Source organism: Mauremys mutica, chromosome 11, assembly GCF_020497125.1.
Source record: "Mauremys mutica isolate MM-2020 ecotype Southern chromosome 11, ASM2049712v1, whole genome shotgun sequence".
Lineage (NCBI taxonomy): Eukaryota > Metazoa > Chordata > Testudines > Geoemydidae > Mauremys > Mauremys mutica.
The window spans coordinates 64845920-64870056 of NC_059082.1; the positions used below are offsets into that span (position 1 = coordinate 64845920).

At 40.6% G+C, this 24137-nt stretch overlaps 1 protein-coding gene across 6 annotated transcripts in view; it reads right to left on the minus strand.

Annotated features, from left to right (window-relative positions):
• Positions 1-17396: 17396 nt before the first annotated feature.
• MRTFB (myocardin related transcription factor B) overlaps positions 17397-24137 on the minus strand; it is a 180898-nt gene continuing 174157 nt past the window's right edge. For 5 of the 6 annotated variants that reach the window (XM_044978707.1, XM_044978705.1, XM_044978706.1 and 2 more), the window contains one exon: positions 18821-19626. In XM_044978707.1, the coding sequence (XP_044834642.1) occupies positions 19091-19626 (536 nt within the window). In that variant the 3' untranslated portion in view covers positions 18821-19090. Of the gene's footprint in view, positions 19627-24137 lie in introns of all 6 variants that reach the window. The other variant, XM_044978710.1, reaches the window with a different exon arrangement.

Genomic DNA, 24137 nt, shown 5'->3' on the forward strand with positions numbered 1-24137 from the left:
TTGAAGCTGTACCACTATGGATAAATAATTAAAGAGTGATTGAAGAAGGAGGACTGGACCTCCCACATGGGTGCCCTACCCACAACTGAACTACAGAGTCATATATATATATATAAAAATTTCTCTTTCTCTCCCCTTCCCCCCAATGTTCCCCATCTGTAAAATGGAGTTAGTGATATTTCCTTTCTCCCACTTATTCCACCTCCTCTTGCCATTTTGTGTGGAGTGAAGCAGGCACCTAACTGCAAGAAATTGCTTAGGCTCCCAAGCTGCCTGACTGTAGGAAATGTTTTCCCATTTGTTGATCACCAAGTAGATATAGGTGCCTCACTTGTTGGTATCTCTCATTGGCTAGCTTAGGCAGCTCCTCACCTTGTGTGGATCTCAGTCTATGGTGCCTCTGTCTGCCCATTTGTTGTACAGTGAGCCTAGGTGTCTAACTCAGGGTTTGTGGATCGCAACATTGTTCCTGTGATTTTCTAGGCAATAGAAGTTGGGCATACACAAAGCACCCCCATCTCAGCCGCACTGCAGAAAGAAGGTGTTTAACCCAAAGAAACACAAAAAAGTACACAGGGTCTGATTTTTTATTTACATGAAAAACATATTCAAACAGACGTTAAAATGTATTTGATGGTGTCAGCTGTTTTTTCCAGTTTCATCCCAAAAGTTCTTTTGAAGTCTCAGAATTATATTTTCAGGGCTGCTTACACATACCGTCACACTCCTGGCTTAGAACTGTAAGTGCTGCTTGAGTCCAGTGCTACAGAGTGGCAGATAAGGGAATGGGGAATGGTAAAGGTATGGTTGATATTGTTGGGAATGAGGTTAGTAGCATTTATAGAAATGGGGAGGTATTCAAGGGAGAAGGTAGTTTTCCTGTGTTCTTCACTGAAGAGAGGAGAAAAAAAATCTCATTAGCAAAGGCTTAGTTATTTATATGGTTAAGTTCACAGAACACAATTTTGGTTCATAAAGGCACTAGAATTAGGTGGGTGGGGGTATAGTTCTGTATTGCTTAAATTGACTAATAAAAAGCCCAGTCCTCTTCTAATGTGTCTATATAATTTTACACAAAAAAACTATATGAAAAGTGTTACAGTTGCAAAGTCAAGCCCTAAAAGTTAGAAAATGTCAGACGTAAGGTTCCCTATGCAACTTTAATTTGATCCCTTGTGCATATGAATTATGATACCATCTTTATTTACATGATACACCATTTTTTCCACCTAGTCTCTTCCTGCACCCCCTTTCCTGCAAGGTTTCTCAACCAGTTTCAGCTCTGTCTACCTCCCCCACCTCCCTCCCTGACTACCAGTCCCCCATTCCCTTCTCCTTGTCCCATTCCACTCACTACACACACCCATCGCACAATCCAGCTCATGTCCCCTTTGGATTAAAATCAAGGCTGTTTCTTCGCTTCTATACTGTTGGGCCCCGTAGGTAGGGCATTGGAAGGACAGAGATTTTATCTGCACAACTCTGACAAGTCTCTACTGAGTATGTATGATCTGAGATAATTCACAGACTTGTAGTTTGCCCTGATTTGGGATTGCAAAAGCCACATTCCTGACATCAGAACTCCTTGCCAAATTTCAAGTCCCCTCTACAAAAGGTGGATGTGCTACAGCTTGTTAACAAAAGGGCTGTACACCTTTTTTAGCATGAGTAAAACAATATATTTTTGCCCTAACATCATTTTTGAAAATGGCTGAATGGTTTTAGCTGGAATTAAAATATATATATATTTATTAGCGCAAGGCAGACACCCAGTATGGAAAATTTCAGCCCAAATGATTAAAAACTGGTAATGTTATAAGCAACTGAAAAGAGTTTTATAACTTTTACTTTTCAAACCTGGTTAGTTTGTACCTATGTTCTTGATCAATTACATCCTATACCAAAACTTACCTTGTTTCCTGTAAACATGGCTCATCAGCTTCCATGAGCCAGCATTCTGCAGTGGAGATGTTTTCTCTGTAAGACAATAGGTGACTAATCTTGCTGCTGCAAGTCTAACTACTGCTTGTCAGATGTGGTGTCTCTTTATTTGTGGCAGTGCTGTTACTTCCACATCATTTACCACTGAGATATCCATGTTAGCTAGAATGAATGTTTCCTCTGTAGCTAAAAGAGGGAGAAAGCCATGTCTGGGTTGCTGCAGGAGCTCTAAGGTTCCCACCTCTTTTAAGCATCAGCAGAGCTGAAGGAGAATCATGCCAGAAACAAATGAAGACTCTGACTGCTGTCAAAAAAAACAAGCATAGCAATCTGCACATGGTGGTCAGACTGATGTCCCACAAGGCTAACAAGACAAAAGCCATGAAGTTATGTCTACACTGGAAAAACCAACCAACCAACCAACAAACAAAACCCACTGAAACACCGCATGCAGACTCAGAGTCCAGGTCAGCTGACTTGAGATTGTGCTACAGGGCTAAAAACAGCAGTGTAGATGTTCCCACACAGGCTGGAGAGAAACATCTAGACTGTTGTTTTTAGCCCTGTATAAACATGAGCTCTGACCCAGGGTCACAGGACCCTGCGGGGCTGGAGGGTCTGAGTCTGTGTTAAGCTGGGACCTAGGGTCTGAGCCTTATTGCTTTCCTGTGTGCACATGGTTCCAACTTGACTTAGGTCCCAGAAGTGCAGTGGATGTATCTCAGAGTTCCTGGTGGCAGAGAAGCAGCACTGCAGGCAGCCAGCACAGGGGCCGGAAGTTCCATGAGTGCCTGGCCAAACACACTCCCCCTTCCCGCTCTGGCTCCTCACTGCAGCACGAAGCTTATCCGGAGCAGGGAGCAAAGCTGACAAGTGGGAGGTGGTTCCCAACCACCAGGATGCTGGGAGTCATCCCTTCCGCGCTGTGCTGAGCCGGGAGCTCTGCTGCTCCCTCTGCAGGGCAGCACTTGATCCTTGCTCTGCTCTATGGCCCTTTCTCCCATGGCCCTCCAACCTCCCTGGGATTGCATGGGCATGGGCATCTAGGCAGTGTGCACTATGAGGGTGGTGAGTGGAAGCCAGCCCCAAAACTTACCTGCAGCCTCCCAGGGATCCCTTATCCCTGCCTCTTGAGGTGTGTTGGGTGCAGGAATAAGGGATCCCTGGGGGAAGGTGCTGGAGCACATTGCGCCCCAACCGCTGGGGATGCACTTCACTGCACTGCAGCCAGTAGTAGCCATGCTGGGGTGTATGTGTTTTTCCTCTGAAACCTACATTTTATGTCAAACTTCAAAACAAACAAAAATAAATAACCAATCAAAAACAACTTCATTAAACATTCAGTTTTAAAAATTAAGACTTGCAAAGTTTTATTTTAATAGTTTGGCAGCCCTGGAGACTGATGTCCTATTTATTCTGAGAACAGGTGCACATTTTCCTGCCTGTGTGACTGAGCTTAGAGGTGGAGAGCCCAATTCTCAGATTAGATGGTAGTTCAGTATAAAGTCTTCCCAGACTGCAGTCATTCCACAGAGACAACCACCAAGGAACTAATTATTATGGCACCAGAGTCCCATCAGTAGCACTGTCACAGTTAGGATGGGCAGTAGAGTTTTTCCACAGTGCAACACATTCATTGGGCTACAGTGTTGACACTGGGGACGCGGGGGGTGTTTGGAATTTCCAGCTTACCTCTGAGGGAAAAATGTGAGCTGTTACTGAAAACACTCACCTGTTAGAGAAAAGCCTTATTGTTATGAAACACACTGCACTACTTGTTTGAAATGCAGTAAACATAACAAGTCATCGGAGTATATTTGAACTGAATTATTCTGGAGACTATAGACAAGATTTTCCGAAGTGGCTAGTGATTCTAGGAGCCCAACTTGCAATATGTTAAAGGAGCCTGATTTTCTGAAAATGCTGAACACCCAACCTCTGAAAGGTTAGACCTCTTTAAAATATCTTAACTTGGACACCCAAAAATCACAAGTAACTATAACATCTTGGCCTATAACTGTGCTCTACGAATGGTTAAGTTCAAACAGAGGTGACATATAGTAGGGAATTCAGATCTTGCAGTTATTGCCTCCTTTCTCAGTCAGAGATTTTTGGTGAGATTTTAGATTGCCAGTAGAATAGCAGGGGTCCCCACATACATACTAGGAGCTCAGTCTGAGGGTTTTGTCATTTTAGTCAACAACAGTTAGAGCCAAAGAGGGAGTTCTGCAAATTCCTCCTGACCCCAGTTCAGTTCATAATTAAAACCAAGCAATTCTGGTTCGTTTGATCCTGCATGCTTTGTTCTCTCTCCTTCCTGGTGCCCTGTTCTGCTACTCCTTTTCGGTGACTTCAAGTGAAATAAAAGATTTTCACTGAAAGGTAGCCTTGGTCTACACTACGAGTTTAGGTCGAATTTAGCAGAGTTAGATAGATTTTTACCCTGCGCCCATCCACATGACAAAGCCATTTCTGTTGACTTAAAGGGCTCTTAAAATCAATTTTGGTATTCGTACCCGATGAGGGGATTAGTGCTGAAATCGACCTTGCTGGGTCAAATTTAGGGTAGTGTGGATGCAATTCGACGGTATTGGCCTCCAGGAGCTATCCCAGAGTGCTCCATTGTGACCGCTCTGGACAGCACTCTCAACTCTGATGCACTGGCCAGGTAGACAGGAAAAGCCCTGCGAACTTTTGAATTTCATTTCCTGTTTGCCCAGCGTGGAGAGCTGATCAGCACAGGTGACCATGGAGTCCCAGATTCGCAAAAGAGCTCCAGCATGTACCGAACAGGAGGTACTGGATGTGATCGCTGTATGGGGAGATGAATCTGTGCTATCCAAACACCACTCCAAAAGACAAAATGCCAGAATATTTGAAAGAATCTCAAAGAGTGTGAAGGACAGAGGCCATAACAGGGACCTGCAGCAGTGCCGCATGAAACTTAAGGAGCTGAGGCAAGCCTACCAAAAAAACAGAGAGGCAAATGGCCACTCCGGGGCAGAGCCCCAGACATGCTGCTTCTATGATGAGCTGCATGCCATTCTAGGGAGTGCCCCTACAACTACCCCCACCCCTGTGCTTTGACTCCGTCAATGGACTCTCATGCAACAGGGATGGGGATTTAGGGGCCGAGGAGGAGGGGGAGGATGTTGAAGTTAGCACACAGCAAGGAAGCGGAGAAAACGTTTTCCCCGACAGCCAGGAACTGTTAATCACCCTGGACCCAATACCCTCCCAACCCACCCAAAGCGGGCTCACAGACCTTGAAGGCAGCGAAGGCACCTCTGGTGAGTGTACCTTTGTAAATATTGTACATGGTTTAAAAGAACGCGTGTTTAATGATTAATTTGCCCTGAAGACTTGGGATGCATTCGCGGCCAGTACAGCTACTGGAAAAGTCTGTTAATGTGTATGGGGATGGAGCGGGAATCCTCCAGGGACATCTCAGTGAAGCGCTCCTGGATGTACTCCCAAAGCCTTTGCAAAAGGTTTCTTGGGAGGGCAGCCTTATTCCGTCCTCCATTACCACACCAGGCCAGTAGCACGTAGTCTGGAATCATTGCATAACAAAGCATGGCAGCGTATGGTCCCAGTGTTTGCTGGCATTCAAGCAACATCCGTTCTTTATCTCTCTGTGTTATCCTCAGAAGAGTGATCTCATTCATAGTCACCTGGTTGAAATAGGGGAATTTTATTAATGGGACATTCAGAGGTGGTCTTTCCTGCTGGGCTGTTCACCTGTGGCTGAACAGAAACCATCCTCAATGTTAGCCACGCGGTGAAGGAGGGGTGAAGCGATCATCCCAGAGAATAGGGTGGGGTGGAGGGCTTTAGTTGGGTTTGTGCTGCACGTTAACCCGAAAACCGCAGCCCTGCCTTTTAAATGGCCAATCCAACGGGTGCTTGGTATGGGACATGAGGGCGCAGCTGTTTGAAACCATTCCCACATATTATGAAGGTTAAAGAAGCCAAAAGACTGTGGCTTACCATGGCTGCCTGCAAGCCGAATTCTGTTGCCTGCCGGCCCTGCGTGTGTGATCTCTCACACCAAACCGGCAGGCCCTCAATATGAGAGTCAAAATGCGACCTCCCACACTGAAAGAGCCCAGCAGAATGTGTGGAGGCAGATAATGTCAGAGTGCAGGAAAGCACAAAATGAACACAAGGACAGGAGGCACAAGCGCCAGGGCAGGAGCGACCAGCGAGAGGAGATGTGGCGTCAGCGTGATGAAAGGAGGCAGGAAGCAATGCTCAGGCTACTCAAGGATCAAACTCATATTCTCCGGCGTATTGTTGAGCAGGACAGGCAGCAGGGGGAACACAGACCGCTGCTGTAGCCCCTGTGTGACCAACTGCCCTCCTCCCCAAGTTCCATAGCCTCCTCACCCAGACACCCAAGAACGTGGGGAGGAGGGGGCCCTCCGGCCACCCAACCACTCCACCCAAGAGGACTGCCCAAGCAACAGAAAGCTGGCATTCAATAAGTTTTGAAGTGTAGTGTGGCCTTGTCCTTCCCTGATTCCCTCCTCCCCCACCTCGCCCAGGCTACCTTGGCAGTTATCCCCCCATTTGTGTGACAAAGTAATAAAAAATGCATAAATTTTGAACAATGACTTTATTGCCTCTGCAAGCAGTGATCAAAGGAGGGAGGGGAGCGGAGGGCGGTTGGCTTACAGGGAATTAGAGTGAACCAAGGAGGCAGGTTTTTATCAAGGAGAAACAAACAGAACTTTCACACCGTAGCCCTGTCATGAAACTGGTTTTCAAAGCTTCTCTGATGCACACTGTGCACTGCTGTGCTCTTCTAGTCACCCTGGTGTCTGTCTGCACATAATCAGCGGCCAGGCAATTTGTCTCAACCTCCCACCCTGCCATAAATGTCTCCCCCTTACTCTCACAGAGGTTGTGGAGCACACAGCAAGCACTAATAACGATGGGAATATTGGTTTCGCTGAAGTCTAACCGAGTGAGTAAACTGCACCAGCGCGCTTTTAAACATCCAAAGGCACATTCTACCACCATTCTGCACTTGCTCAGTTTATAGTTGAACAGCTCCTGATGACTGTCCAGGCTGCCTGTGTATGCTCCGTGAGCCAAGGCATTAAGGGGTAGGCTGGGTCCCCAAGGATAACTATAGGCATTTCAACATTCCCAACAGTTATTTTCTGGTCTGGAAAGTAAGTCCCTTGCCCCAGCCGTTGACACAGACCAGAGTTCCTAAAGAACTCGATTGCAACACAGCTCTGCCAAATCCAGAATCATCCCTGGCCTGCTGGATGATGGCGTAACGCATCGTGAAATGGATTTTTTCATGGCCAGTGGTTTTAATTAAAACTTTTTTCACCAACACCGGTTACCATTCTGTTGCTCAGGAGATCGAATATCATTGGTGTTTCGTCCATATTTCCTATTTGTGACAGTTCAAATGCATATTCCTTTTGATATTTTATAATAAACCTTTGGAAAGATTTGATTTTTTCTTCCAGATCTCTAGGCAGCTTTTGCTCGCTGATAAAGACAGAGACCATGATGGTTCATGAAGCGAGTACACCAACCCGCTGATGCGACAAACATTGACGGCTTTACTGTAGTTGTCGTCTTTCGATATTTGCAGAGCACGCAGATGAATTCCAGTTCTACTGACAATGTACCTTTTTGTCGACATTCAACAACCCAATTATTGAGATCTTTCTCTAGCTCAGGAAATGAAGCGCACCTCATTGGACATTTTTCTTGCTTCTTGGCATGTCTTTTAGTGTTTTATTTTTTCTCCATTCTCTTACTTGCTTCTCATTGATACAGAATTCACTAGCAGCGGCACAATTATTGTTTGCGTCTGCATATTCAACAACTTTAAGTTTGAATGCTGCATGATAGGAAGACCTTTCTTTTGATTTCACCATTCCTTTTAAATACTAGTATGAAAATAGATTATTATTGTAGTTATAGATTTTGTAGGACTTTATATAGGAATTACACCTGCTTTAATCACTGTCAAATAATTATTGTTCTTTGTTTATTTCAAAGCAGCCCTGTAGATTGGCATGTCTGTGGGGGATAACAATTTTATTAGAGGTTCCATCAATTCTGCATGTTACATTTTCATATTGGCTCGAGACTTATGAGGTTCATTTCAAGCCAATCTAGTCCACTAAACAAAGCCTTTGCAACTTTAAAAGGCTGCAGTATTGACATCAATAAATGGGTCGGCAAACTTTGGCTCCCGGGTTGTCAGGGTAAGCGGCTGGTGGGATGTTTTGTTTACCTGGAACATCTGCAGGCATGGAGCCCCTTAGCTCCCTGTGGCCGTGGTTCGCCGTTCCCAGCCAATGGGACAGTGCTAGGTCAGTGGAAGAATTCTTCCACTGACCTAGCTAATACCTCTTGGGATGGTGGATTAACTATAGTGATGGGAGAACCCTTCCCGATGCTTTAGTGAGCCTACACTGAAGTGCTACAGAGGTGCAGCTGCAGCATTTTAAGTATAGACATACCCTAAATCCATAGTTTTTAGTGTCCTGTAGCGTTATGAATTTAAGTCCCCAGACTTACCTTCTGAAAGTGTTGTGTAGGTGTCTATTGAGGACAAAGAACGAGAGGTCAGATATGGAGTGATTGCTTTGTGAAAAGTGACTGCACATAGGGTATTTTTGTCATTAATTATTTTTGTGTGATTTTCATCCACATAGTTGTTTTGGGACTTTCGATGCACAGGATGAGGTACACTACATGTTGCGATAGGCATGTGTAGCATCCATGGATCTTGAAAGGTGTGATGTGGGGAAGTATAGATATGTCTGAAGGTTTTCTGTTGTTCTGGTAGGATCCAGTGCTGCTTTGAATTTGTGTCTTGGTCTGTGAGAAGTTTGCTTCTGATGATGAGCTTGGAGAGGTTAAAAGACTTAAAGACTATTAACTTTAAATCTCTTATTTCTTTAAGTACTACGACATGTTGGTTTTTAAATTAACAAGCTGAAATTTATTAGTGTAGGTCTATAGGAAATGATAAAGAGCAATGATACATGGTATTAATTTCTCCCCCATAGGTGATACCTCTCTTCCACACACAGACTGCTGCAGTAGAAAGACTATCCTAACTAATTAAAAGCATCATTCCTGTAGTAATACATAACATCAAAGGAGTTTTTACGTTTGGGTTCAAATACTGTTAGACTATTTCAGGGGTTCAAAAACTTCATTGCACTGCGACTCCCTTCTGACAACAAAAGTTACTATGTGACCCCCAGGAGGGGGGACCAAAGCCTGAGCCAGCTCAAGCCCTACTGCCCGGAGGGCGCGGGAGCAGGGGGGCCAAAGTCAAAAATCCAAGGGCTTCAGCCCCAGGCAGGGGGCCTATTAACTGAGCCCTGCTGCCCAGGGCTGAAGCCCTTCAGCTTTGGGCATTGGAGCTTGGGGCTTCGGGTTCAGCCCCAGCCCCAGGCCTTACTAAGTCTAATCCCAGCCCTGGTGACCCCATTAAAACGGGGTCACGACCCACTTTGGGGTCCCAACAATTTGAGAACTGTTGGACTGTTTTATTACAGCATATGCAACTCTGATCATCCTCATCCTAGAACAAAATTTAATGTATTTTGAACTTTAACTGGTGCTCAGATTTTGGGATGGTGCCAAATTGGTGTGGCCATACTGAATGAATGGTGTGAGCATAACTTGACATGACTTAAACATGGCTGAATGGCTGCAGAGAATCCTGGAGGTAGGTTCCCTTTAAGCAGAAGCAAATTTGATAAAGAACGGGCAAAGTCTGCATGTACGATTGATATTGAACCTATTGATCGGCAAATATGGGCACATGCAAAAGTAAATATCACATGTATAAAGTTCCAGCATGGAGCTCAGGTTGACTTGGTTATAATGACCTTACTGCAAAGACGTCACACAGCGAGCCAGAATGAATGAATGATGCGTGAGTAAATGCGGGGTGATCTTTGTTTGGTACCTAATTAGTAACCCCACACCCACTTGGCGTGCTTTTAAGACATGTGACTCCTTTGAGAGGAAAGAGTATAAGAATCAAGCAAAGTAAATTACTGTGCTTGGGATTCCTTAATTGACACTTGAAAAAGCAACGCTGCTAGACAGAGTAGCCAAAACTCTACTGCGTGGGCTCCAGTAGGACTGTGAACCAGAGGGGGTCTCAAGGCAACCAAGGCCTTGCCTTGAGGGAATCCGAGACAGACCAGAGGGCTGAGAAGAACAGACCAGGAGAGAAGAAGCCATCTATTAAATTGATAACCACCTTCTCTGTTTCCCAAGCAGGAACTGTGTGAGCCTATCACAGGGCCTGTTTGCGAAAGAGAGACTCGTTAAGAGGAATGTATAGCTCTTAATTTCTAACATAGGAGTTATGCGCTTAATATAACCCTTTACCACTTGTGTAATTCTTTCTCAATAAACTGCTGTGTATTTCCGATAATTTCTGTGGACCTTTATCGCTGGTATGACAGTAAGCTGCTCCACTGGGAGCCGGTAAAGATCCATTTCAGGGGTAGTAGCACCCCCTGTTGTCAACACCAGGGAGGCTATTTTGTAGATTGTGATGGGAATCTATTGGGTGTCAAATTCCTCCAAATCCAGTAGACACTTTCTTCAAATAATTGATCTATTTATCTTTTTTTCCAAAATGATGTGATTGTTATTGAAAAAGCCCATTTAAAAAAATTCAACCCATATTTGGTGGCTACTTTGTTATGAGTGTCAAGTGCATCCTTCCTGCCTTGTTGCATGTAGTGATGACACAGCCAAAGGGAGGGGCCAGTGAGGAGTCTAAAACATCTCAGTTCTTGACCAATAGACATGGTTTAAGTCTAACTAGCTTTCTATCACAGTACTTGGTACTTTGTTACTACAGTGATAGGTTTTTTTTTAGGAAAACCCAAGTCAGACAGACATTTTCTTTTGTCACCTGCACGAATAATCCAAAACAGCACCCAACCTCACTCATTCTCTCTTGCTGTCAAAAACAGTCAGTACATATTGTAGTGCACTGCAGTTTTCTCTGTGCTTTAATTCAGCTTCCTCAGGTTTGTTGGCTTTTCTTTCTTAGCCTAGGTAAGTTTGGATTAAAGTCTGTTCAGTTGTCTCCTTAAACAGTTCTACTTAGTCATGCAGTGTTAGTTTTGTATGACTTGACGTTCTTGCACTCTGTGCCAGGGACTGCGGATGACTCATTTATTTAAACTTTTATTTTTGGCTCATTCAAAAAACAGAGATTATCTCTATGCATGGTATTACCTAATTGTTTGTTTGAATTTAAAATACTGCCAGAGCTTGACTAGTTCAGTTGCTTTCATTCCAGCTAGTTGTTATCTGGGTGGCCAAGTAAAAATGAGTACTTCCAGAGTAGCTTCACTTTTAAAATTATGTATTTGTCCAGTAATTATAACCACCTGAAGCAGTATTTCTTAAAATGTTTTATTTTGACATCATATACTGATTTGTTAAAATAGGATTGATCTTTGCTTTGGTTTTTATTTTTCTTCTTTGGTTTTTAAGGACCTTGTAATTTACTTGTGTGTGAGCTGAATGGAATATATGACCCCAGATATAACCTCTCACTTTAAAGGCATGTCTTGGGATGCCATGCATTATGAAAAAACAACAGCACCGTACTTTGGTCTCTGCCTTGATGAACTTGCCATTGAAAAGATATATAGACACTGATGCATGTTGAATGTAGATTTGATTGTTGGCTGGTAGGCTTTGTAGAATATCAGTGTTTCAAATCCGGTTTTTTTTTAAATGGGAGAGAGGAAAGAGATTTGGTGTGCTTTAAATGGGGAACTCTATCACGCTCAAGAATAGTATCAAAGAATATGACTTGAGTCTCGTATACCTACATTTTATATAAGATGGTCACCCTTTGAACTATGCTCCAAACCTTCCTGGAACTATGGTTTAAACTTTATAGTTTGATGATTGCTAATAAATACTGCATGTAGCATGTTACCTCAGGGGTGGGAAAACTACAGCAGCCCGCAGGACTGTCCTGCTCGGCCCCTGAACTCCTGGCCCGGGAGGCTAGCCCCTGGTCCCTTCCCTCCTCCTGTCCCCGCTCCTCTGCAGCCTCAGCTCGCTGGCTTGCTCAGCTGCAATGCTTTGGGCAGCGGGGCTGTGAGTTCCTGGGGCAATGCAGCTGCAGACCCGGTGCTCTGTGCTGCGTGGTGGTGGCGGCGGTGATATGGCCTGGTTCCAGCCGGGCGGCACGGCCGTAGCGCCGCCAGCCACCGGTGCTCCAGGCAGTGCGGTAAGGGGGCAGGGACCGGGGGGGTTGGATAGAGGGCAGGGGAGTTCAGGTGGTAGTCAGGGGACAGGGGTGTGGATGGTGGTCGGAGAGGAAACAGGGTTGAATGGGGGCAGGAGTCCCGGAGGGCAGTCAGGAAGGGGGGCGGGGTTGGATGGGGCAGGAGTCCTGGGGTGGGCCATGACCCCCTCCCCTAACCGCCCTCCATACAATTTACGAAACCCCATGTGGTGCTCAGGCCAAAAAGTTTGCCTGCCCTTGTGTCACCTTGTGTGTGTAAACAGAAGCTATGTGTATTGCTGAATGATTGTTAGTCTTGAAGAAATATTTCCTGTGTTTATGGAACATGACTCTTTTCTATTCCATTTGAAACAGATAAACACACAGCAGCTATGCAGAGGTTCTTACTGTTCTAGATAAGCATTACACTTTGTGAATTTTAAACCATTTGACATTAACAGCATAAACTGGAGGATATTTGATACCAGTTTTCTCACAAAAAAAATATTTGTGAACAGGAGGATTAGTGATCCATAGCAGTGGAATTTCTAAAGAACTGCACAGAAATGTTCATTTCCATTTTAAAGTAATGGAATTAATATTACTCTCACACCTGATTCCCAAAACGTTAAGTGAACTTGTCAGGTTTGTGATTTTCTGTTGGCAGTTTATAGAAGGGATGACTACACAGTATTTATAATGCTAGTCGTTACAAGAATTTGCTATTTTAGCCCTGGTAATTAAGAAACAAAATTTTGTCTTGTTCCTCAGTTGAAGATTGAGAGTGTCGAGTAAAACTGATTTTGGTGAATTAATGCTCCGCTGCAATATGACTCTGCTAATCATCTCCAAAAGCCATTGTCCATTTTCTTGCTAAGTGGCAAAAGTTTGCTCCCACATGTGGTATTTGACATCTAATTTTTTTCCGGTCTTCAAAGGAAAGTTCTAGCTGATTTTCATGTTCTTGCCTAAAATCATGGTGTCTGGGTGCTGGGAAGATAATTTTCTATAGTTCTAGATATAAAATGTACCATGTACAGTATGGATCGTCTGCTGAATTTCTAGAATGGAACATGCAGCTGGTCTGGTATTCATTCCTTTACAAATATCTCTGTTGTGGTTTTTTTCCCCCAGAAAGTTAAATTTTAAAGCTTCAGTTTGTTATGCTGTTAAGTTTTAAAAATCCATTTGTAGGGAATTTGTACCTAAATATTTTTATTCTCATTCCTTTTTTGGGGCTGTGGTTACCCAGGTGTTACCATGGCAGGGGGTCAGGAGTTAATATTTCTGATGGCATGTTTTTGGTTGCTTTTGCTGATTACTATCTGAAATGATAGTATTTGTCAGGCATGAACAACAAATGTACACAGTTTATCTTTTTTTTTATTTGAGACACATAGCAAAAATGCTGATGTCAAACATTTCCTCAGTAGCTACAATGTTGCCACTATGTACAAAATATTTGTTAAATGTACTACACATATAAAAATACAGTATGCATTACATATATACAGTACAATGTGCAAAACATATGGCATTCAAAGATATGGAATTTATCTCAGGGGTGCAAACAGCAAATACAAAGGCATCATGGTTTCTTATAGAAAGGCAATACATAAATGGACATCCTGATTGCCATAATTTTTATTTAATAAACTAGTGCTTAAATGAAGAGAGCTCCACAGATTAGTATCTTTCTTCTTTTTTCATAAAGTGAGATGCTAAGACATAATTGTGACTATGAAAATAAGAAGAGAAACACCTATCACGCTAAGCATTATTTCTACTGCAAGCAACAATGGAGAAAGAAACCAGATATTACTTAATACAATTTCTCAAACAAAACAACAAATGTGTACTGTTAACATCAAAAACAACTTCAGAAATATCTACATCCTTAATTTTTAAAAAGTATAACTAAGTAAGTGGATAATACTTTTTGGGACTGACTTTTTTCCTTTAAAATACAAAATGCCTCCTTTGGCAATATAAATGACAATGCTTTGGTTCCTATTATTTTATTTGAGGCTGTGTATCTCCTTTTGATTAAACAGGAGTCTTACAAAAAAAATTTTTTGTTACACTGTAGTATAAAGGTGTACTTGTTACTATTCTTTGCTGAAACGTAGCCCTCAAACAGATGATTGCTAGATTTCTAGATTTCAAAAGCTACATTTACACACTGGATAAGAAAATTCCTTGCATTCAATCTCAGACATTGCAGAATGCAGTAACAATGTCTCTCCTTTTCTAATGTGGAACTGCACTGAAGCATGAACTTCAGTGCTTGCTTCCAATTTCCTTTTACATTTAATAAGTTGATGTAAAAGGGGACTGTTGTTTAAATATACAGGTTAATTAGATTTGAGAGCTCAGATAATGATCCTCTTATGCATGTTCTCTAGTTGCAGTGCATCTTCTATGAACATTTTTTTCACATTCCACTTAGTCTCTTTACAGCTATGTTATTTGATTGACAAGAAAGGTGATAGGAAAACAGATTTAAAAATTTAACAGTTCTACAACAGTAAAGTGTTTCAACATTTAAGGGTTCTTTATTCAGAATTCTGTGGCACTATGTTCTAATATTTATTTTCCAGTTTAAAAAAAAATTAGGATGTAATCCAAATAAATGATTGTGCATTAATCAGCTTTACAAGGCCCTTCCAGTTAAAGTATTCTGTGAGTACAGTGGGTCGTCTTTTGTGACCTAGAGCAGTTGGACAGCTTGTGCTGGGTTATCAATTATGTTGCCTATCTGTTACAGTTTTCAGCCATACAAATGTGTTTTGTATATTGGCAGATAGGCAAATACCAATAGAAAACATCCATATGTTGCTTATTTTATATACCTGCTTACCTACCTTAAGGTTACCTCGGTGAACTAACTATATTTTAATAACTGTTTAAAAAAGATTTCAGCATAGGAGTAGGAAGTTCTTCCTAAATTCTGTGGCACTTAGCTCTTTCAAAACCTGATTCTGAAAACCCTCACTGTTGCAAGTTCAGGTTTCAGAATTGGGTCCTAAGTTGCGCAGAGAACAATTGCCATAAATTCTGCCCTTCAAAAGCCTTTTACATTTATGACAGAGATAATTAACTGTTTAGTGTTCAAGAAAAATGGCATGTAAGCGTATCTTGTAAACTTATATGCCTTGCTAAGTATTGAAGGGCACTAGAAGTGCAGAAGAAACACTGTTTCTGTGGTAAATTTAGTGATAAAAATGGTATCCTTAATTGTAATGTTACCATCTACTAACAGCACAGTTCACAGGAACCATGTTTTGTTAGTTTACTTTCGCTAGCTTGGTGAATTTGGTATCAGTGCATTCTTTTGCAAGTGCAACTGTTCATACAATGAGTGCAACTGTTCTCACAATGAGAAATACCACTGTAGTGGTAGCAGTCACAAGTCTGTACAGTCATTGTTAAAGATTTGTCTTTTTTATATTACAAAAATGATCATTTAAAACATGCACAAGAAAATTTTTCCACAATGCCATGTATGTATGAATATGGCAAATATTGTAGCACATTTCACAACATACACTCTAAAGCAAACATACATATATCTATGTGTGTGTGTAAGGTTTTAGAATACAAGTAATTCTGAATTATACAAAATCACATTTCTATTTCAAAGACAGTATAATAATTCCTTAGTTTTACGTGAATTGAGACAATATAAGTAGAAAGCAATTCTGTACTGCTATCAGCACATTTTAGATATATGGGATTTTTTTTTCTGCACACAGATTCCTATGGGTTTGTTAACATTCTACATTGCCAATAAGGGTATTTGTATAGCAATATACTATACAATATTGCCAGTATGAAGCTATATTTACATGCACATCAAAAAAAAATTTCCTCAACTAGAAAACTGATTTTAGTTAAAATCACCTTCATCATTTAGAAGGCAAAGACAAAAGGGGCTATTTTGTTACTACCATCTTTGGTCTGTTGTCACATTTCACACTGCACATTTTTCATACAATATCATACATAATATACTATCATAGTAGCATAGAACAATATAAATTTCATACACAGGTCTAGCTACCAGACCAAGCACCTATTCCTCCAAGGTGCTGAGTGCCTTTAACTCTCTTCTCTTCGTTTCAGTAAAATCTGAGAACAATCAGGAGCTCAGAGGAGGCACTTAGCACCTCATAGGATCAGCCCCCAAGAGAGTGTCGCCAAGTGGAATGAGTAAAGGTCAGGGTATTTGTTCATTTATTGTCTGAAGAACCCTACTCTAGTCATCAATATTAAAAGCAAAATACTACACATAAGTAACAGTATATATAATACCAAAGCCAAGACAATCAAAATTTAAGGCAGACAGTCCATATGTAACATTGTACCCAAGTATTGTATGCACAACTACTCATGGCAGTATCTAGGCACAACAGCGAGGAATAAGGATAGCATCCTATCCCTCAACTTTGAATTTCTTTGCTTTTTGTTAATATGACAGACATTTTCTTAGAATGTTTATGTTTAAAACCAAACTATATGTATGAATTGGCATCTTCATAAGTGTGGCCTTTTATGAAGTGTTTGCAAACATTTTCATATAAAGATATGTAATTAGTTTTAAAATGTTGATCTGATCTATCCCAAAAAGTACAGATGCTAATTTAGTCCCCAAGTCTGCAAAGTAATCCATTAGTCTGAATTTCTGTGTTTATACTTAGTCAACTGAACTCTGCCCAAGCAGAACTAATGGCTCACACTTCATGATTGGTAATTTAAGTAGTTATAAGAATTTGGACTATTATAATCTAGAAGTACTGACAGCCATTTTGAAAGCTCATTTTGGTATGCTTATTAAAATGGTTACTGTACAGTTAACAGCAGCCACTTTTAGTTTGTTTCCAGCATTTCTTTGATATCAGTTTACCTCTGCAAAATGACATAAGCTTTCATACCACATTGTGCACTAATCACTTGCTAAATGTTATTTTTGAAACTGAAAAAATAATTAAGTATCCTCACACTTTCTTGTCAAACTGTCTGAAATGGGCCATCTTGATTATCACTGAAGTTTTTTTTTCTCCTGCTGATAATTGCTCATCTTAATAATTAGCCTCTTAGAGTTGGTAGGGCAACTCCCACCTTTTCATGTTCTCTGTATGTGTATATATATCTCCTTACTATATGTTCCATTCTATGCATCCAATGAAGTGGGCTGTAGCCCATGAAAGCTTATGCTCAAATAAATGTGTTAGTCTCTAAGGTGCCACAAGTACTCCTGTTCTTTTTGCGGATACAGACTAACACGGCTGCTACTCTGAAACCTGTTTCTGAACTGAGACCCATTTTCAGCCCAGAAATTGCTTTATTTCTGATCTTAACTTTGTGGGAATATGTAGTACGTATTAGTTACAGCAATACTGTTAAAGTTATTGTATGAGAAATAAAATAGAGTTCTATAATATTTCATTCCTATTTGCATTCTGGTTTGTTTTTCAAAGTATTTTCATGTTAGTTTCTAAAAAGTTAGAAATTCTACAAGGAGCAAATTAGGGGGTTGTCATTTGTTACTGCATACCCATCACCACCAATCCAGCATGCCCTCAACTAAGTACTGTTTTTGCTACAATCATCTATTCTATTTTTTTTTAATAGTGTTGAATTTTACATCTTGAAGCTTTTCTATTTTTTCATTGCTCTTGAACAACTTTTACCTAAGATGTTCAGGGGTTAGGGAGTGGGTATGTCACTATCTTAAGAGATTAAAGTTGCCTATCTTGTCAGTACATCCTATGAATTGTGACCTTGATCCTGCAAAAATTTTAATCGAGGTCAGCATGTCTTACTCATGTCCATAAATGTTTGCAAGATCAGGGCCTACAACAATTATATGGAACTCCTCTTGTATTGTCCTGTAAACATTTTAATATCCTGAAATGATTCTTTGAGATATTTGGCTAGATGAATGTCTCTAGCAAATAGTCTCTGAAACAATGGAAGTAAACTTGGATATTAAATATTCTTAGAATACTATACTCTGTTGGTTTGGTGACCACTGCTACTCTGGCTCCACAAAAATAAGCTGTACAAGTCACAAAGGTAAAAAGTATACAAATAACTGTCTGATATACACATATCTAATAAATCCAAAGTGTTGTATAGAAAATTCAGTGTTCTCAATATACCTGGCCTTGCTACAGTGGATTGTGTGCAATTACATTTAAAATATCCCTTTGGCTGCAGTTAAGTTCTTCCCTCAGGATTTAAAATTGAAATAGAGTAAGAGTTTTCTAAAAGTCACAGAAAATAAAATAAAATACAAATACAACTTGAACAAATTTAAAAACTCTAGACAAGTGAAATTTCACTGAACCAGCCAGTGCTTTTAGTTGCCTTTGCCCTTACAATGCCTCTTGATCTTGGCTCAGGCTGTCCACAGGAACAATCAAGTGCAGTGATATCTTACCTTCCCTCAAACAATGTTTACTCTTTATTGGTACAGTAGGTTGAAATCTGATTGCACTATTTTTCTTCTGTTTAAAGTCTAATCAAATGACCACACGTTTTGCAGTTCGTTTGAGCATTATGAAGATATCTCAATGCTATTTCCTATATACACTTTTTTTTCCTGCTTTCTTCTGGGTGGTACTTTTCATCAATAACTACAATCATTCTCTCTTGACCTGTGAAGTATAATTCCCAGATGGCTCTGATCTGCATTATTGATAGAAGGGTAAAGAAACTTACTTGTATGCTTCAACATAAATGCAGAATTAGCATCAAGCATTTCTCCTTCCCAATCATGCTGTGGTAATTTACCTTAATTGCAACCAGAATTGTGTCATATAGAACATATACTGTAAACAGATAAAGTCAAATTTTCATCTGCTGCACCTCTATAGCTTAATCCCAGTGCAGCTGTAGGTCTTGTGGATCTAGAAAGTCAGTGGAAAACATACTTGGGGCAGTAGCGCTCAGAGGAGTAAGCCCCGATGAGGAATTGGGCATGGTAATGTCTAACCACTCCATATTGTCTAAATTTGTGTCAGGAAGGTCAAGAGATAAACAGGAACTATTAGCAGTGAATTGTTGGTCAGCTGTTTCCATGGGCGAATGAGCATGATCAAGCATGCTGGAGTGATTAAGCAGATCATTCTGAAGATCTTCAATCAGAGAAAATGATTCTCTGTCCTCGCTACTGCTTGTTAGTTGAGGAATTTCATTACCTGAAGGTAAAGTTCCATCCAAGAGAGCTTCAAGTTGGTTCTCCAAACTTATAGACAAACTGTTTGTTGGTTCTAAAGACACAGGAGGTGCCATTTGGACTTGTGGTGGTGGGCGAGATACCACTGTGTTCACTGGCATTGTGGTGATATTGGCTGTAACTGGTCTCATTTTGGAAATGGGAGATGGTTCCTCTTTTATAGGGAGGGAAATCTCTGTATAAAAGAAAGTTAAAATAAATCCATGAAAATAAAGGGCATACAAAGATTAGGCATCTTCAAATATTCAACTACTAAATACTTCCTTGAGGTACAAACTGTAAATATAAACTAAGCATGTGACGTTGTTTATCGTTTTAATAATGAGACAAGGTGGGTGAGATAATATCTCTTATTGGATCAACTTCTGTTGATGAAAAAGACAAGCTTTTGAGCTTACACCGAACACTTCTTCAGGAGTTGGTCCAATAAAAGATACTGCCTAATCCACTACATCTGTCTAATATCCTGGGACCAACATGGCTATAACACTGTAAATAATTCTAATAATGAGACACAATCTCTTTTAAAGTGATTTCCACATCTTTTCTTCTCAGTAATATTTCAGCAAGTCCGAAATATTGTATCCATCTGAGGAGGACTGACATGATGTCCATGGTCTTTCTAAATTGAAGATCTGAAATACTAGTGCTATGTCCAAATGTATTTTACCACAGTTATACAGCTGTTTCACTAACTTAGTACCAAATATTACCTTAGAACAAAAGCTCACCTAGTGTTGTTCTTATTAAAAGGACATTTCTACTAAGCAGTAACTGCACAAGTCCTTGAGGAGGCTAACGGAACAATTTACTTAACCTTACAAGTTAAGTATGCCTATATTTTCTTATGCCTTGTTTATTAGCTCTTTCTAAACTTCAACCCTGCTGCTCTTAATCAAATAGCCCCAGTAAAGTTAATGGAACTAGTTGCAAGATCATGCCTCTGTTGTACATTTATTAACTGAAAAGAGTTCACCAACAATTTTTATACATAAAACTTTAAGTGAAGACAATGAAAAACTTTTTTGTCTATCAACCCACACAGTTTTCTTGAGTCTAGCCTTCACTAAAAAAGGTTGCTGGTATAGCTGTTCCAGTAAACCTTCTTAGTAGAGAGACAGTTTCTAATGGCAAAAATGTGCTTTTGCTGGTATAGCTCATACTAGTTTCTCAAACAAAATAAGCTATATCTAAGGCCCAGCTTAATTTGTGATATTGAGGATTCTGCAATATTAGGCTTCCACTGCAATTTTCACAGCAGGTGCCCTGCCATGTGCAAGGCTGACAATAGGAGCCCTGGACGCCCATAATAATAAGATCTGTTATTGCTTGTTTGCAACTCAGCTGCAGTTCAAGTAGGGCCTTGTCTATGTCAGCAAAAGCACTTTTTTGCCAGCATAACTGCATCTGCAAGAGGGCTTCTGTTGATATTTAAAACACATCCTTAGCCAACATTATGCTGGCAAAGGTTTTTAGTGCAAAGCTCATGTAGGTTAGGGCAATAGGACCTCCAGGAATGGAGGTCTTTCCTTTTTAATAAGAAGATGGAAAATATCTGCCACAGTATTTTTGCTTAATTTTTTTCCCAAACTTACAGGAATTGGCAAATGACTTACTGATCAAACCATAATATCTTGACTCTCTGCTACAGATGTTTGTATATATCTGAGTAAGCATAATAATGTGTTCTTTACCATTTCCCATAACTTTACATTATCATTTGGAAGTGAGAAGGATAGAATCGTTAGCATGATGATGTTTTTGGGAGCATTAGAACTATTTGTGCACATTAAACAAAGCTTGATTGTTCTGTATTAAGATGTTTGAATTTTTGTGTAATAGTCTCAGTTGGTCATTACAAGGGTCTTATATTGTGGTTAGTCTGTAAAGGCAGCTATTTTGCTTTCAGATTGCATTGTATAATTCAATTCTTATTTATTCTTATAAAACTCTTCAGTTAATTTTGACTAGCAGAAATACTGTAGATTTTTAGGATGTGGTTGAAATTCCAGCTACTAACATACAATCAGTTTTTTATCTTGGCACTCATCAGTTCCTTATGGAAGCAACACTAAATATTACACTAATTTGATTGCTTGCTATCAGAACATTTTCCTCTGAGTATATTAACCATTTCTCTGCAAACAATTAATTTTATGTATGTTTTTATGCCAATGCTAGTTTGCAAAATTATTTTGTTCAGAATTGCTTTCTGATCTTTAACCTTAGTTTAAATGCTGACTGGAAGATTAATTGTCACATTTTAATTTACTTAATTAAATGGGACAGGACGTTAGCCATTAACTAATGTATGTGTATGTGCACATTTTATACCTATTTCCCCCAATAATTTCTTTGATGGTTAGGTTTTAACATGTTAATTTTGTACATTACAATAGAAAATGTCAATGGAAACATGTTTTATTCTGTATTGTGACAGACTCAGGCCAGTTGGGAACAGCAGAGTAGTAGAAGGGAGATATACTGGCCACTGGATAAGCAGTTTTCTGTTCCCGGAGTGACCAGAGCAGGGGTTGCCCCAGGCTAATGAGAACACCTGACTCCAATTAACCTGCTAAGAGTCAGGTGAGACTGTTAAGCACCTGACTCTAATTAAGGCCCCTCTGATGCTATAAAAGGGCTCACTCCAGTCAGGCCAGAGGAGAGGAAGTGTGTGAAAGGAACTGGGAGCAAGAGGCGTGCAAGAAGCTGAGAGTGAGTAAGCATACTGCTGGAGGACTAAGAGATACAAGCGTTATCAGACATCAGGCGGAAGGTCCGGTGGTAAGGACAAAGAAGGTGTTGGGAGGAGGCCAAGGGGAAGTAGCCCAGGGAGTTGTAGCTGTCATGCAACTGTAGGGGGGGGAGGGATAGCTCAGTGTTTTGAGCATTGGCCTGCTAAACCCAGGGTTGTGAGTTCAATCCTTGAAGAGGCCACTTAGGGATTTGGGGCAAAAATCGGTCCTGCTAGTGAAAGCAGGGGGCTGGACTCAATGACCCTTCAAGGTCCCTTCCAGTTCTAGGAGATTGGTATATCTCCTATTATTATTATTTTTTTTTTACCACTAGGAGGCACTCTAGACAGCTGCAGTCCACAGGGCCCTGGGCTGGAACCCGGAGTAGAGGGTGGGCCCAGGTTCCCCCTAAACCTCCTAACTCCTGATCAAACACAGGAGGAATTGACCTGGACTGTGGCTTCTACCAGAGGGGAAGGTCTCTTGGCTGTTTCCCGACCCACCGGGTAATCTGTGAGGTGAGCAAATCTGCCAGTAAGCATAGGACCCACCAAGGTAGAGGAGGAACTTTGTCACAGTATATATTGTAATTTCCAGATTATCTAATATGAAGTTTTTCTTTGTCTCTCTCCTTTTATTCCATTCTACCAAACACTATGCTATACTACTGTCAGCAGACATAATGAATGGTGAGAATTAGAGTGCAGGTTTTTCTCAAGTGGCAGATGCAAAAACTGCAACCATAATTGGCTTGATGTGATAGTAATACACACGAGCTATAGCGGCAGAACTAGAACCACATCAAGGATACTGACCCTAGAGATTATTATTGAACCCTGTTAGAAAGGGGAAGTGACTGAGAGCTTTTACCACTTAAATAAATTACCCAGAGAGTAACTGAAGTGGTTCTCCAGGCTTGCTCACATTGTAAGATTAGGGCTGCATGGAGTCATGAGGGGTATGTGAAAGAGCCCAGAAAAGACTGTGCAGCATGAGCAGAATGGCCAGTATTCTAGAGCAGTGTTTCACTACCTTTTTGATACCAGGGACTGGTGCCAGTCCACGGACAAGTCACTGAGAAACACTGTTCTAGAGAAATGGGGAGGAAACATTTTCTAGAATGGCAGATGAGGAATATACTAAATTTACATAAGTATGTGTTTGTAAGACTCTGGATATAGCATCGTCCTTCAATATTTATTATTAGCTGGAACCTGCTAGTAAACTCAAGACACCATAGTGATGAGTACCCTAAAATACCTTGGTAAAACATCAATTGTTCATCTTTTCCTATTGAGGCTGCTTTATGAACAGCTGGACACTGAAGAGCTTTATTGAAATAACAGAGAATCATACCCTGATTCAGTTTAGATACTGTAATCTGATTAAAATATTTTAATTCTTGTTTTAAATACAAATAACTTTTCAAAATTTAATCTATATAAATCTACCGAAAGCAGATTAAGTACACCTCTTTCCTCTGAACCATAAGTAGTTTACTTCCCACATACCCCTGAAATGAATGTTTTACTTGCCTCAAAATGAGAGCTGAAACCTTGATAAATAGCTGTTTAGTTAAAATGTAGAACTACTTGTATACTGTCTAGTAAGATATTTTTGTCACTGTCTAAAGCTAATGTATAACAACTGACAGCCTTCTACAGCAGCAGTCATCTTGGGGCATGGAGTGAATTATTATTTTCCTCAGTGCCAGTAGAACTTTGGCCTTTGAAATACTTTGCATTTAGGTACAGCGTTCTTAGAGAATTGAAGAGGAATAATAAATGCCATGGTTGGTACCTAAATAGCCACTTGTTCCAGCAGAGGAGACCCCTCTGCTGTATTGGCCCCGTTTTCTTTCTTACTCCTTTCTTCCCATCGCATCTTAATTTCTTGTTCTAATTTCTGTCAGTTTTTTAAATAGTTATGTCTATACATTACACATAGTGTT